The sequence below is a fragment of the Nyctibius grandis genome, chromosome Z (genome assembly GCF_013368605.1).
Source record: "Nyctibius grandis isolate bNycGra1 chromosome Z, bNycGra1.pri, whole genome shotgun sequence".
Taxonomy (NCBI): Eukaryota; Metazoa; Chordata; class Aves; order Nyctibiiformes; family Nyctibiidae; genus Nyctibius; species Nyctibius grandis.
This window is the reverse complement of record NC_090695.1, coordinates 33,945,499-33,960,131: the sequence shown is the minus strand read 5'-3', so window position 1 is coordinate 33,960,131 and position 14,633 is coordinate 33,945,499. Positions and strand designations below refer to the sequence as shown.

Below are 14,633 nucleotides of genomic sequence, written 5' to 3'. Positions count from 1 at the left end.
TAGAGTTCATGGTGGCTGTCTCAATAACAATGCCAAGACAAGCTGTAGGGGTATAATAATTTTGGCCTATAGATCTACTTATTCTGTTATAGCTGTAACTTAACAACAAAAATGATGTCATTCTTGATACCTTTGAAATCAACTCGGAACAATTCTTTTTTCTATGTACATACCCACACTGTCCGTTGGGGAAAGCTTCGGCAAAACGTCCAGTGGCTTTGTGCTTGAATGAGTAATAAAGATTTGGCACTTCACAATTTACTGTGCACACTCATATTGAAACTCTTTTTTGCAGAAATTACCAAACCAGAAATCATTGCATCATTTAGAGGTATAAATGAGTATTTCTATTAAAAAAAAAAGACTCCTTTGATAGATAACTTTGGTGTAACTCAGTCCTAAAGAGTTAGAGAATCACTAAATCAAGTTTCAGACAGCTGTAAAGTAATCACAGTATGATGACATGTTGGATTTCAATATCTGCTTTGCACTATCATGCAACATACTGCTATCTCAGTGTATTGTGGCCAGTGTGCTGGCACAATGCTGTTATCTGTGTCTTTGGGGAATTTCACTGAACAATCTGTTTACTTTCATTCTGTACCCTTTCTTAATACTAGCCAACTTTTAAAACAAAACAAAACAAAACAAAACAAAACAAAACAAAACAGATACAAGCTTCCTTTCTCTTTCTTAACAGAACTCCTCCTGTTTCCCAGCTTGTTTTTCTGCTACTCACCTTCCAAGTTTCTCATCTTGCCTTCAGATCTTCTACAGCTCCTAGTTCTTAGCTTCCATCCCTATATTTCACCTTTTTCAGATTATTCTTGCCTTTTTTTCCTCTTTCAAATATTTGTCTTCTGTTCTCTGCACAATCCCTTTCTTTATTCTGCCTAATTCTGCATCTTCTACCCACCCCTTTTTGACATTTCTTTTTTTCCATAATTCTCTATAGTTCAGCATTTCACTTTGAGACTCCATATCTTTCATCCTTTCCCTCTTCACCAGACTTAGTCCTAATAGTCCATCCACAATCCAGCACACTATAGATTTTCTTTTTCTGTCATTTCTTTTTGCTTCTTATCTTACATTGTTAGGATGATATGCAGTGAATTTTCCTCAGTCTTTGTAAGAAGCTTTCATTTTACCAATGTTCATTACTACAGCATCTTCATTGGTCTTGTGCTGCTTCATTTTTCAGCGAGTTCTTACACTACAGATTTGTGCTTAGACCATTGGAATTTGATAATCTCCTTAACTATATAATTTATGTTACAAAAGCTTGCACATAAACAATTGTTACTGGCAGATAGTAAGTGCCTTAGTTCATTTTTACTCTGACATAGTTCAAAACATCAGTCATTGATTTAAACTAATAGCACAACTTCATCAGCATTTGAGTTCATTGTTGCATTTTTCCAACTTTCTTACAAGCATGACAGAATTTAATCCTATTACTTCACACTCTTTTTATGACTAACAGCACATCTCTTAGGGAAGTAGCACAGAAACAAAGGTTTATGGTTTTATTTGTTTTAAATAGAAAGGCTGTTCAGTACTTAGCCTTTGTAAAGGCTTGAAATAATTGCATTATTTGATTTCAGTTTATGAGTAAAACGTGAAGTCTAATTAAAGCTATTTAAGATTATAGCTGTCTTCAGGAAATCAAGTGAGTAATTCTGAGGTCTATGTTATTAGCCTTGGGGATCTGAGTCTATGTTGCAGGAAGCTGTACTGTCATCTCAATTAATGAGCACAGTCTCAGCATAAATCGGGAGCTATAGAGTTAATTTTTTTTTAATCTTTTGCACTTTAATTGTGGCATTGGCTAATTTTGTTTCATTGCTCATTCACTCTTACTCTGTAATATCTGGACTGCTTTGTTCTCTTGAGATATTTGAAAATGGGATGTCTTTTATGCTTAACTACTCATCTGATTCTTCCTCCATTGTGCTCTATTCCTGTCTGGCAGAATAAGGAGATTACAGACTCTGGTCATTCATCACCATAATTGAAAAGGCTACTAGAAAATAGTTATAGTAGAATTAGGATCTGGAAGCTTAGTCTTTAGCTGACTTTTTGTGCAAAAAACTGTGTCTCTGCCTTCATGAAGCTTTTAAAATCAGGTTATACTGCATGGATTACCCTAAATTTACACTTCAGGTGTGCCATCCTAAATCTGCAGTAAACCCCACTGATGCCAATAGACTTAGTCAAGGTTCATATCAATATTACTGAAGGCAGAATTTGGTTGCTTTGTCCCCTTCTTGACCCATGTTTTTACGGAACTGACCTCTCTTAACTATTAAACTCAATTTTAAGTAATGATGGCAATTGCTGCTGTTCTTGTGGGTATGTTGCCTTCAGGCTATGGCAGCTAACAAGGGTTTGTAGGATTTCATTGTAGTGCAGTCAAACTAGTTGTCTTTTGGTTGGTTTTGCACTATTAGACTTGACAGAGAATTGTCCAGCTTTCTCAGCTTAGAATGAGGTTATGGCCAGAAAAGTCATTGCAGAAAGTGGCATTTTAATATTTAGATTTATTTGCCTTTGATAATTGTTTCTGCTTGGTCAGTGTAGATATTTACAGAAGTTCAGGTTTTGTATATGTTATTTTTAAACTGCACACACTTCATTAGGCCTCTTATGATAAGGCATCTTCCATAGAGGGCTTTAAGTTTATGCATTGTGGGGATATAGCTGATGAAGCAAAAGGTGTTGTGGCAAAGTGTTAGATAGAAAGTGAGAGTGGGGAAATGGTATTACAGAATACAAAAGGATTTTGGAACAGGATGTGAAACAGGTCATTCATTAAAACAGTGATGAAAAGAGACTCAGTGTGAGAAATGTGTATGATACTTGAAGAGACTATGAGAATGGATGGAGAACAAAGAAAACACCTAATGGATACTGTGGGTGAGAGAGACAATGGAGCTGAGCATTGTGAATACTATTTTTCTCTTATCCTCAGTAGAGGTATAACCCTATAGAGTACTGTATTCTGCTAGAGATAAACCCTTGATGAAAATCTTCTCACAGTGCAGAGTGTTGGAGCAGCACCTAGTTTTTCCCAAAACTGCGTTAGTTAAGTCACTAACAGTTTCACAGGTCCTGTGGTAAATGGACTTTCCTGTCCATGTCCCAGCCACATCCTTTTCATGCACCATGAGGCTGAGTTGCCTTGTAAAAGGATTTTTCTGGCTAAAGAACATGCAGGATTTTTTGTGTCTTGGTAAAAGGGAAGTGGAGAAACAGAGTGGAAATTTTCCACTTTAACCTAGCTGGGAAAAAATCCTCTTTGCAAATATCAGTAATTGTTAATCTTATTTCTTTCTTACTTGCATCTGTGATCAATGAAGGTATAATCTGGAAGATTTTCTTCATTTAATTTAAATAATTAGAATTTATTTAATCTAGAAGTTATTATTTTAATATGATTTATCAATAAATTTAGTACAAGTTAGTAAGTAGAAAGAGTATTTACGACTTTAGACATTCTGGATTTTTTTACATCAGGTACTAGGATTGGCTGCTGAGGTTTGTAAAGATCATTTTTTAATGCACAGTTTGCAATACTTCTCACGTTTAATTTTCACGCTGTGTTTGTGCAGTATCGGCTCCAGAGGACAGCTTTCCCCAAAGATCATTTAACCACTTTACAAAGTGTTGTTTTTCTTTTTCAATTTTTCCTCAGGCTTTTATTTATGACATATGCTTCAAAGTATGATACCAGGCATCATAATATAATTCTAATTTATGCAGAAAAGATTTCTTACCAGCTTTCTCAGTTCCTTTGGTAATAATACCGAGTTGCTGTAGATTTCTCCTGTTGGCTTCATTTTTCTTTCTCATCTGTTCTGTGAAAAAATATTTTATTATCTTGATAAAGGAAGAAAATACAGCATTGCACCTAGCAACTCTATTTTCTAAGTCATTAATTCCAATAACCACAATAAGAAGTGTCATGTAAAAAAGTTTCAAGTCTACCAGAGTGAGGCTTTTGAACTCCAATTTCTGCCTTTCATGGAGGGAAATCATGCTATTCAGCTATAGACTGTGCAGGTTTTAAAGGTTTTTTGTGTGTTTGTTTTATTTGTCTCCCAGAAAAGACTTTCAATCAGTTCTAATCATAGTCAACTAGTCTTCCTGTGTCCATCTATGCATCTTGCCATTTGCTGCCTCTCTTGTGCCCCTGAAATTAGAAACTCTTTCCTTCCCTGAAGTATTTTGTTGGATTTTTCCTTTAATTGTACAGAAAGTCAAATTAAATTGAAATTAAAATTTGTGTTTAAAAATAAATTGAACATATAAAACAAGAAAATCTATTAAGCTTTCTTGGGCACAAAGGCAAAATTTTATGCCAGACTACATCTGAAGTAACCCATAATCTGAATCATTTTGAGATTATATTGGGTCTTAATTAGTGTCACAGTTAATCAGTGGGTTTGTTCATTACTAAGTAAGTAGTGGAATGAAACATTAAGCTTACCCAGAATGAATGGAGAAACTCTTCAAATTGTAGCTAAAAACAAACAAAGAAGAAAAAGTGTTAAAGAGGTACCTCTACTTCCCATTAAAATTCAAATTATTTTGAAAGACATTTTCAGATGCATACCACTGCTTGTCAGGAAAGACAGGAGTGTGCAGCCCTGATAATTCCTGGTTTGGGATCACAGCAGGAGATAATACATCAGAATAGATTTGGAGGTTCAGTTTCTGACAGAAAGCTGGAGAAACATTTCTTTAAACATATTCAATAACTTATTGTGTTTCACAGCCATAGAAATTCAACTCTGTTGCTTTGTGGAGTGAAAATAGTCATAGCTTTAGAATAAGCCAGGGAGCTTATATCACCTTGACTCTCTTTTGAAATAGTTTGTAGAACCTGCACTGTATCCTGGGGTTGTAGACTTGGGCATGGCAGATTGGCTGTGTAAACATAAATCATTCATTTCTGCTCACAGAAGTAACTTCTGTTGATTGCTTCAACAAACCTTTTGTATCATTTTATTATAATGCACAGTTCTGTATTTCATCTACTCTTCTGGGGAACACTTCCATGTTCAACACTGCAGTAATCTGGGAAACACTGGTTTACCATCCCACCAGCACTGAGATCTCACATGAGTATCTTTTCTTCCTCAAGTCATCAGTTAAAAAAACAGCAGTGACATCAAAACTAGTGCCTGCCATGCTTTGTCTTCCAACATGCACATAGTCAGAGTTAAAAGCTGGACACTGCACTGCTGAATCCAGGAGGGATGGGACTGAGACCTGTATGTCCATATTTACCCCTTTCTGTAAGCATGACTGCCTTATTAGTCCAGACTAGTAACATAATCTTCACTACAGCCAGTACTCTTCCTCAGCCTTGGCAGGCAGCGTGTTATGGTCCAGCTCTCAGTACAGACATGGCACTGCATACCCTCAGTTAAACAGATTCCAGTTAGGAGCTAGCTCGCTTCCATGTGGCTCAAAGCATGGACATGTGTCTGGTAGACACACCCAGAGTCCCTCTGTTTTTATTTATTGTCCAAAATACCTGAGCCTTGAGCAATTGACAGTGTAGGTCCAATGTGCTCACAGGTCTTGGATTCCACCTCCTTTTCATGCATTTAATTTTTATTCAGACTTGCAGAGATCTTTCTTTCATGTACACACCGTGCATGATTCCACTGTTTCTTAAACCTGAGTTACATAATGTGTTTTATTAAAATAAAGCTCGTAGTTACCTTCCATTTAATGGGAAAATTGAATGTAGCAGTAATATTAATAGTCTGACAACATTAACCCTTTTTCTATATTTAAAAGAAATACAATGAGCTCAACAAGAGTGTTAAATGGAGCCTACTCAGGGCATCTGATGGAGAGGCTTCCCTGTCTGGCCCAGGCAGAGGCTGCCATACTGGTGGGTGACTGCAGGCCGTGTCAGACCAGCTTTTAAATGCTGTTGTTTCCACCCCCACGTCTCTTCATCTCCTTCAGATTTTCAGGCTTCTCTTATACTTCCTTATCAGACTGAGTCCTTTATTTCAAAAAAATGGTTATTCCCAGAGAGACCATGGCTCCACAAATGGCATACATTCACTTGCAAGTACCCATGTACTACCTGGCATGCAGCAAGCCAAGATTCACTGATTCAGCTGTGTTACAAGATTTTTTAGCCCTTGTACAACAGAACAGCACAGAAAATGCTGTCCCATGTTTTCACCTCTCTCTCTTTGCAGGCATACCTGGCAGTGACTATATCAATGCCAACTACATAGATGGATACAGAAAGCAGAATGCTTATATAGCAACGCAAGGGGCATTGCCAGAAACCTTTGGTGACTTCTGGAGAATGATGTGGGAGCAACGGGGTGCAACTGTCGTCATGATGACAAAACTAGAGGAGAGGTCCAGGGTAAGGAAAGCATATACAATGTTAATTATATTGTACCTAGGTAATGGCTCACACAAGATTTTTGTTTCTTTCATTTATGTTTGTCTGCCTCCTGTAAATGCACAAGAACTGATTTTTCTTATGTTGCCACCAGTTCTAAGTGTCCTTACTACAAAAATCACTTATATACGAAATGTTTGTTCCACTGTGAAATTGCCAAGTCATGCCACTTATTTTGTAGGGTTTTTTATACTCTGAAAAACTAGAAATCTCTTGATCCACAGTGGGTTGGTTTTTTTTTCTATTTCAATCATAATGGAAATACAAGGAGGTGATTGAAAAATGCTACTTCCTCTGTACTATCAAGAATATGATTGTATCATCCTGTTATGAGGAAGTTAATGTATGTCAACAGCATTCAATTTTCAGTTTTATATGGTACAGATTAAACGTTACTTAAGATCAGTGAGTATTTGAATTTCCTTAAGAAATGTAAGAAATTTTTTTAGCACATGCTGGGTGCTAGGAAAACTCTACAACAGCATAACGCAGTAATACAATACAAAATTATCTGTGATATTTCAAATTCAATTTTACAGGGCAAAGTAAAATTAAGATAGTAAAGGACAAAAATTTAAAGATGCTATTCTAATGATAGAGGTGTTATAATAAAAATTGTGCTATATGTGAAAGGAAATCAAAAATAATAATACTTTTTTGTTACATAATAAGGAAAGTGATGGAAAGAGTAGTAACAGACCACAGTGTGTTGCATGAAGATTTACTGGCAGGTCCATATTTGATGGCATTCATCAGTTCTAATGGTGGATGTTATTTGGTGGGGGGCGGTGCAGGGTAGGAAAGGAGGAAAAAGAAAGAAGAAAAAGATGGTGAGAAAAAGAAAACAGAAAAACCCTTCTCAGTGGCCAAACAGAAAGACTAGTGTCCAGCTCTCAACACCCTTTCCAGTAGAGCAGGTGGTTTCCCCATCATACTTTTCCCACAATAACTTTGTATTTTATGTCAAGACATACTCAAACTCCTCATGAGTTGTTTCTGCTTATGATGCTGTTATCGTTGCTGGGAGCACATGTTGACTGGGGAAGGTGCTACGCAGCTGTTTCATTGCTAAGCTTTCTGCAAACATGTTAACAAGTCCTGTAGTGTAAATCAGAAGCTACAACCAAATGTAGAAATCAGGAAAGGGGAGAAAGAAGGGGTGATTCTAATATGACTGGCAATCGCTTCCCTTGGGAACCTGCCTTAACAACAGTATCAAGGTTTGCAAGTGTAAGTCCAGGAGATTAATAACAAACAAGAGTGTCACGGGAAAAATACTACCATGGGCGTTCTGGGGTACGCTGTCCTGGGAGCTTATGTGAAGGGGTAGGGAGCTGCAAACAGGGGCAGGCTACAGGATTGCAGGTGGAAGACCCTTAGCAATACAAAAAGCTAAAGGACCTAAGATGCTATGGAACATGTGGTAAAAAATGACATAAATACAGAGGATCAAGATCATTTCAGAAAGAGAAAAAGTGACTAGGGAGGATGAGAGGAGATTTATCATCCAGTAAAGTTTTTAAATCAGTAAAAAGTATCTTATGGAGGTAACTGGATAATAGTTTATATTTCAGTAACTCATGGAGGAGCTTCATTTCAAAATGAAAATGTTTTTGCATGTGTAAGCTTGGAACAGGGTGGGAATGGACCGTAAAGCCTAATACTGTACTGTGTTGGCATTGATGTTTTTTTCACATGCCTGGATACATATAATTGCAATGATTACATAACTTGTTGAACCTCTTGGCAACAGTCATTCCTTTCTGGAGGGTTATTGAAGTACATATATATATTTATTCATTTACCATTTCATCACTTTTTAAAAATTGAGGGTTTTTTGCAGTTCAAGCAATGTATAGCATTCTATTTATAGAATCATTTTCCACATGTAAGTTCAACCTACGTTAACACCACTGCAGGTACATACCTGATGGTAATTAGTACATAGCAGAGGGTAATTTTATCAGTAATTTTCATTTTATCTTGAGACTACAGGCCTTGTCTAGTCTAGGCACTGACAGTTGTTTGGAATTAAGCAAATGAAATTTTGTCCATTTCTTCACTAATTATTTCTTATATAATAAAGTTGCTGCTAAATAGCATCAGTGCTAAGAAAAAAAACTGATCCTAATAAGCAGCCCATTGCAGAAGGTGTACTTAAATACTTCAGAGTTTATCTTAATCCTGCAGGCCACAGACAGCCACTGTCTAGAAAGATGTTTTGATGTAACTAAATGAAGTTCTACTCCTTCTCTCCAGTAATTGCTTAGCAGAGTTTTAAGCTAACTCTAGCCTTTGCTGGCTGCACTCTAAAAAACCAGTGATCAGAATAGTAACCACCTCCAGAAGTGATTAGCATTCAGCAGCAATACATTCCCTGAATATAACTGGAGACCAGACAATATAGTCAATGGATTGTGTGTGCATCAATGGTTATGTGTGAGTATTTTTTTGTGCATAATTTAGCTCATTCTGTGTTCATAGGTTAAGTGAGTTTGATGCACTCAATGCAAAGCATTAGAGACCAGCTATCCAGTACGTAATTCAGCAGCAATCTTAGAGTCTGCAACTCTGAATATGTTATACAAGTTACCTCTTCTTCTAATACAGTGGCTACATGTAATGTCATGAATGGTATTGACGGTGAGGCAGCAGTGGGAATCCCTGTATGGGACAAGAATACGATGACAACATTTCATTATTATGTTTTCTCATGCTATCATTTTTATATAGCATATCCTTACAGCAGGAGACCAAGTGAAATTTCAAACATGAAATACAAACACTGTTATATACCATTAGAGATGAAGATCTTCACTAATTTTGTTTCTCTTTTTCCTTTGATTCCTTTTTCATTGCTTTTGTGTCTTGGCAGTCTAATCATTATTCCTGCTGCAAGGCAAGATCATTTCTCCCTGGGACTTCATCTACTTTCCATCTCCATGTCGTCATTTCTGTTTAGCTTGCTTTTTTTTATTATGTAGTCCTGCAGCTTGATATCAGCCTTTTTAATCTGGACTGCATAGATAAAGATGGGGATTTTAATTGCATCTGCAGAAACAAAGTTGGTTCATTAGCATGTGTTAGATGTCTGAGTAACTTCAGCTTTGAGAATGTACGTATTTTACAGCTGAGTACATCAAATGAAGATGTTACAGGGAGTTCATTATTCATATGTTTGCCTAAAAGGAAGCTGCAGGAAAAGAGAAGCTCTTTCACTTATAGCCTTTCACACTTTGATGGTTTCATATAAAATGTCATCACCTCATCTCTCTCTCAGAGAGAGAAAGTCAGTCCCATCATTCAGCTACCATGCACATAATTTATATCAAAAAGGATTATATACACTGGCAGTGCATGAAGAAGTGTTGATAGCATATTTGTCACATACATGAGTTTAATCTAAATGAAGTAAAAGAATGATATTGAAGGTTGCAAATTAGAGATTAAAAAAAGCAGTTGTGTGTTACACTAAGGAAAGCTGTAAAGTGTGTAAAGCATTAATGTGTGATACCTCTCTTCCCCACTCTGTCTTCTCTTCTGCCCCCAGCAGTGCACATTTTCCTTTTTTTTTTTTAGATATTCTGAATTAATTGAATGTTCTGAGAACTGTGTGCTGTAGTGAATGGTGTGAATGATGACACGAAGATAGAGAATCTCACTTTATAACAAAAGATAATACTGCCTCAAACATGAAACATTTAGTCCTGACTCCTGTTTCAGGGTAGGATACTGTTGTGGACTGTCCACTTGAAAGAGAATTCATTCCTTTCCTTCTTTGCTATATAATTTCTTGTTTTGAATACACTTACTACGTTTTTTTGGAACTGATAGAAAATACTTACCTCCTTCCTTAACCTTATTGGCAATATTTTCTATGTCGGGACCATAGTGCCTATGATTAGAATCTTCTGTCAAAAAAACACCAATCAGGTCAAAGCTAAATGACAATATAATGACCCTAGCAATTATTCAAATATGAGCCAAATTCTGAACTTCTATATTGATGAGGAAGGCTTTAGTTTTCATGCTATCAGCTTCATTCAAATTTGCTAATGACTAAGTGAATACATAAGGAAATTACATTTGTGGCATTCTGTTAGCCTGATCCAGACACCCATGTAACTGTCAGGAAGTGGGTATCATCGTCAATATTATAAGCCAAGAATATACAAAAATATAAGCATAGAATAGTCAGTCTTGGTTTGTCAAAGCTTAACATTCTGAATCCTGAATTTTCACTGGGAAGGGGGAGGTAGAAGCAAACCCAGTAGGAAATTCATGTATCCTGTTACAGATTTTGTTGTCCAGTATTGAAATAGGTGGGATGATTTGCACGGGTCCTGTATCAGTTCCATGAAAGCATCTAAGAATAGCTTAAAGTCCCTGGGCTGGTCAAAGTCTCAACTGGTCACTGATACCCGAGAGCGTCAGGAGAGGTGGTACTGTCCCAAGAAAAGCCAGACAGGCTTAGTTTCTGAGGTTGCTGCAATGCTAAATAGGTACTTCTGCTGTTCCAAGTGTCATGCAACAGGTCTGAATCTCCCCAAATCAGAACACTCCATCTAAGTCTTTTTCAACTTATTTTTTATTGATTTATAGACAATGTCATGTGTTAGAAAAATGGAGGTGGGATGACAGTAGAAATATCAGGTAGGTGAAGATGTATGTCTTGAAGGTGGAAACTGGAGTAAAATAGTTTTTGAGGTTTTGTTTTGTTTGGTGGCTTTGAGTTTTTTTCGAAGGAGTGGGACATATTAAATCAAAGAAGCTTTTTTCAGATCCAAGTAGTACAAAAACCAAAAACATTTGAATAAGCACAGTGGAAAGTGTAACTGTACCTTGGGACTCTGCAGTAAGAATAGCTTTGAAACAAACTTCTGACCACCAAAGTCTTGCTATAAGCACGGAAAACATAGAGGCAGGTCTGGGAAGAACCCTAAATTCTTCTACTCCAAATGCACAAATTGTTAACATTTTTAATGAATCTTCATTTGTTGATGGCAGAGTAGGCGCTAATGTCTAAGGTAGCTGACCTCATAGCTAAGGCAAAGCAGTAGTACATGCAGAACAGTAAGTAATAAACAAAGAAAACTAAGAATGTAGTTTTCTTGTCTGTATGAAATGCACAAAGATCTTTCAGACAAATGCAGGCTGTGCAGCAGAGTTTTATGTGGTTGTGATTAAGGTAGTTTTCCATTTGTTGTGCAGGGCTTCAGCAGCAAATTTCAGATCTTTCCTCCTAAGTATGTTTTGACAGGTAATACTGGAGCTATTAACCTGTCAAAATACTAGATCGAAAATAAGTGACAATAAAACATCTTCACTAACATGAGTAGAAAAGTTATCAATACATGCACTTAATTCATTACAGATTATATCAATATGCTCCCAAGTGCACCTGTATTTTATTGTGTTTAGACAAAATGTAATTGGTTTATGCATAAAACCTGCACTGGTGTTTTGTATTGGGCAGCACAGGTATGTAAGTATGTGGGGTTTTTTTTTTAAAGTTGTGAAATATATATTTAAACATAGGAAAACGTAAATTAAAATTTTAGCTACATTTTGCAGCAACCAGAAAAATAAGCATGTCTTTATCTGGTAAGAAATAAGTTAAGATCTCTCCCAGGAAACATATTAGCAGATAGGACATGTGTTGCAGATGGCATTCTTTCACACTGAATTGTATTGTTTTACTAAAGAAGAATTAAATGTGCACTTTTGTCATTGTTCATTCCCTAATTTTAATGGCAAACCAATAACTTCTGTATCAATAATGTACTATCAGAATTTTATTTCACTTCTTTAATGCTCTCAATGTGCTAAAATATGAGTCAGAAGAAGAATGAACGAAGGAGCTGGCAAAAAAAAAAAAAAAGAAAAATCCAAAATCAAATAGACCATGTGTTCACCAGATTTACAAAAATAAAAATAAAAACATGTAGGTTTGTACTGGTTTTTTTCGCTGTAACAGAATGCAATAGCCACAGTCCAAGAATTCCTACACCATTGTACAAGCTGGAGGCACCAGTTACCATGTCAGAATTGTAAAACTCAACCATATGGCTGTTCATTATGGAAGGATTCTCAGAGGTGCAAGGACAGGGACGTGCTCAGCTCTCACTGAAGTGCGGTCAGTCATAGATGCTTAATTCATGTAAGAATCTCATCCTAGTTGTATACTAACATGGACTGCACTCACGAATAAAGCTCAGTTTCTTTTCCAGTGATGTTATAGGTGGAAGTGCTGTGCCAAGGTGCCTCAGCTAAAACTATCATGTCACTGAGCTGTGGAAATGCCATACTATAAGCAGGGTTAATTTTGTGTGAAAAGAAACGCAGTAACACCACTACATAGACTGAAAGTAGTTTTGGCATGCCATGTCTGGTTATTTCAGTTTATATATGTTTGGAGTTGAGGACATACAGAATGAATGCCCCATGTGAAAAGACATTGGTAAATTACAGAGCATCTGAAAGAGAACAAGTGATCAGAGGTTGGAGAAATGATGCGTGGGGGAAGTCAGAAAGAACCGTATTTGTTATATATATAAGAGAGTGAAGGAAAGCATAATGGTCTTCCAGCATAGAATCATAGAATCATAGAATGGTTTGGGTTGGAAGGGACCTTCTCCAGCTTTTCTGTAGGCCCCCTTCAGGTACTGGAAGGCTGCTTGAAGATCTCCCGGGAGCTTTCTTTTCTCCAGGCTGAATGACCCCATGTGAAAGGCTGTTAAAAATTTCATGACAATCAACCTTTTGCCAGCCTGTGAGGCTCTAGGAGTAAGAAATAAGCTTTGCAGCAAAGGTGATTTATGTTAAACTGTCAAAAAAAAAAACCAAAATATAATGACATGAATGGAGCAAACTCCATAGGATATTTTGTACAGTCTCTCCCACTGTAAGCTTTCAAGAACTGTTTACATGAGAGTCTTACTTGAAATGATATGACAATACCTGGTATGGCCACAAGTATTTTTCAAGGCAACCATCCAGTTTTTTCTGTTATGATTCTGTGTCCATAAATGAAGTGGTTTCTCTTATCTGTTATGTTAAGCTGATAGTTTTCTCAAAAATACCGTTTCCCTGAGGCAAAGGTATAGCCAGTGATTTAGTCAAAACTGTATTGTAACTCTGTAATTTGACTTTATTTGCTTAGTTCATTTGCTTTGTGCTTGAGGTAAGACATACATTACTACCTCATATAACTCCTCTCTTAATAGAGAGGGACTATGCCACATGTAGAGAATGGCCATTGACATTTTGAGTTAGAAGTTTTCCTTGCAAAATTAAAAATTCTGCATAATTGTGTTCAAAATGCAATTATTTGTTCATGTTTGGTTTAGCACTGCAACCTATTACTTCAGTGGAGGGAGTTCTTTCAAGGAATTTCAGGCTTGAAAAGGTCAGTGAATGAATTTAGTATTGTTTAGGGAAAACAAACCCACATTTCCTTAGCAGATTCGGGTGAAAGAATCAAGACCATTTCTCCTTTATGGTGAGAAATACATCTGGAAAAATTAAGTCCTTCAGATACATGTCTCTGAAAGAGAACATTATGATTTACATTTTTGATCATTTACAAAGATCTTCCTGTTTTCTAAGGAAGTTAATGGATACAGCTGGCTACTGAAAGGCACATGTTGGTAATAGATGGGTTTTCTAGGTGGTCTTTCTCATTAATATCATAGGAACTGTATGAAATTCATTCATGAGATTAAGAATTCTATCCATGTATTAAACTAGCAATAGAAAGCTCACTGTGACTCAAAATTCCATTCAAAAATCAAAATCTAAACTGAAACCTCTTAAAGTCTCCAAAATATTCTACAACGTATCGTTTCTCATTTTTGTGGTGTTTCATCCATTCACTTCTGGCTTTCAGGTGAACAAAGAAAAGAATAATAGAATTTTGGTGCTCTGATGTTTCTCTCTTTGATTATTTTGTTTCACTGATTTCTTACAAAATATTCATATCAGCTAAAAGAGATAGCTCTCTTGTATGGACAATAGAAAATCTTCGTTAGAGTGCTTGAATAGTAAGCTGAATTGTTCAATATGTTCTTCGTACTCTAATGTAGTATCTCGTTCAGTGAAAGGATTATTCAGGCTGCAGACAGTGATCAGCCTTGAGTACGGCAAGAGGATGAAGATAAAAGTAGTCAGCCCATTCACTTTTCCCCTCAGT

The 14,633-nt window shown here is 36.5% G+C and overlaps 1 protein-coding gene across 1 annotated transcript in view; it reads left to right on the top strand.

Annotated features, from left to right (window-relative positions):
• Positions 1 to 14,633, top strand: part of PTPRD (protein tyrosine phosphatase receptor type D) — a 438,191-nt gene that overhangs the window by 370,275 nt on the left and 53,283 nt on the right. Inside the window, exon 30 of the mRNA XM_068423460.1 lies at positions 6,228 to 6,403. Coding sequence (XP_068279561.1) covers positions 6,228 to 6,403 — 176 coding nt within the window. The remainder of the gene's footprint in view (positions 1 to 6,227; positions 6,404 to 14,633) is intronic.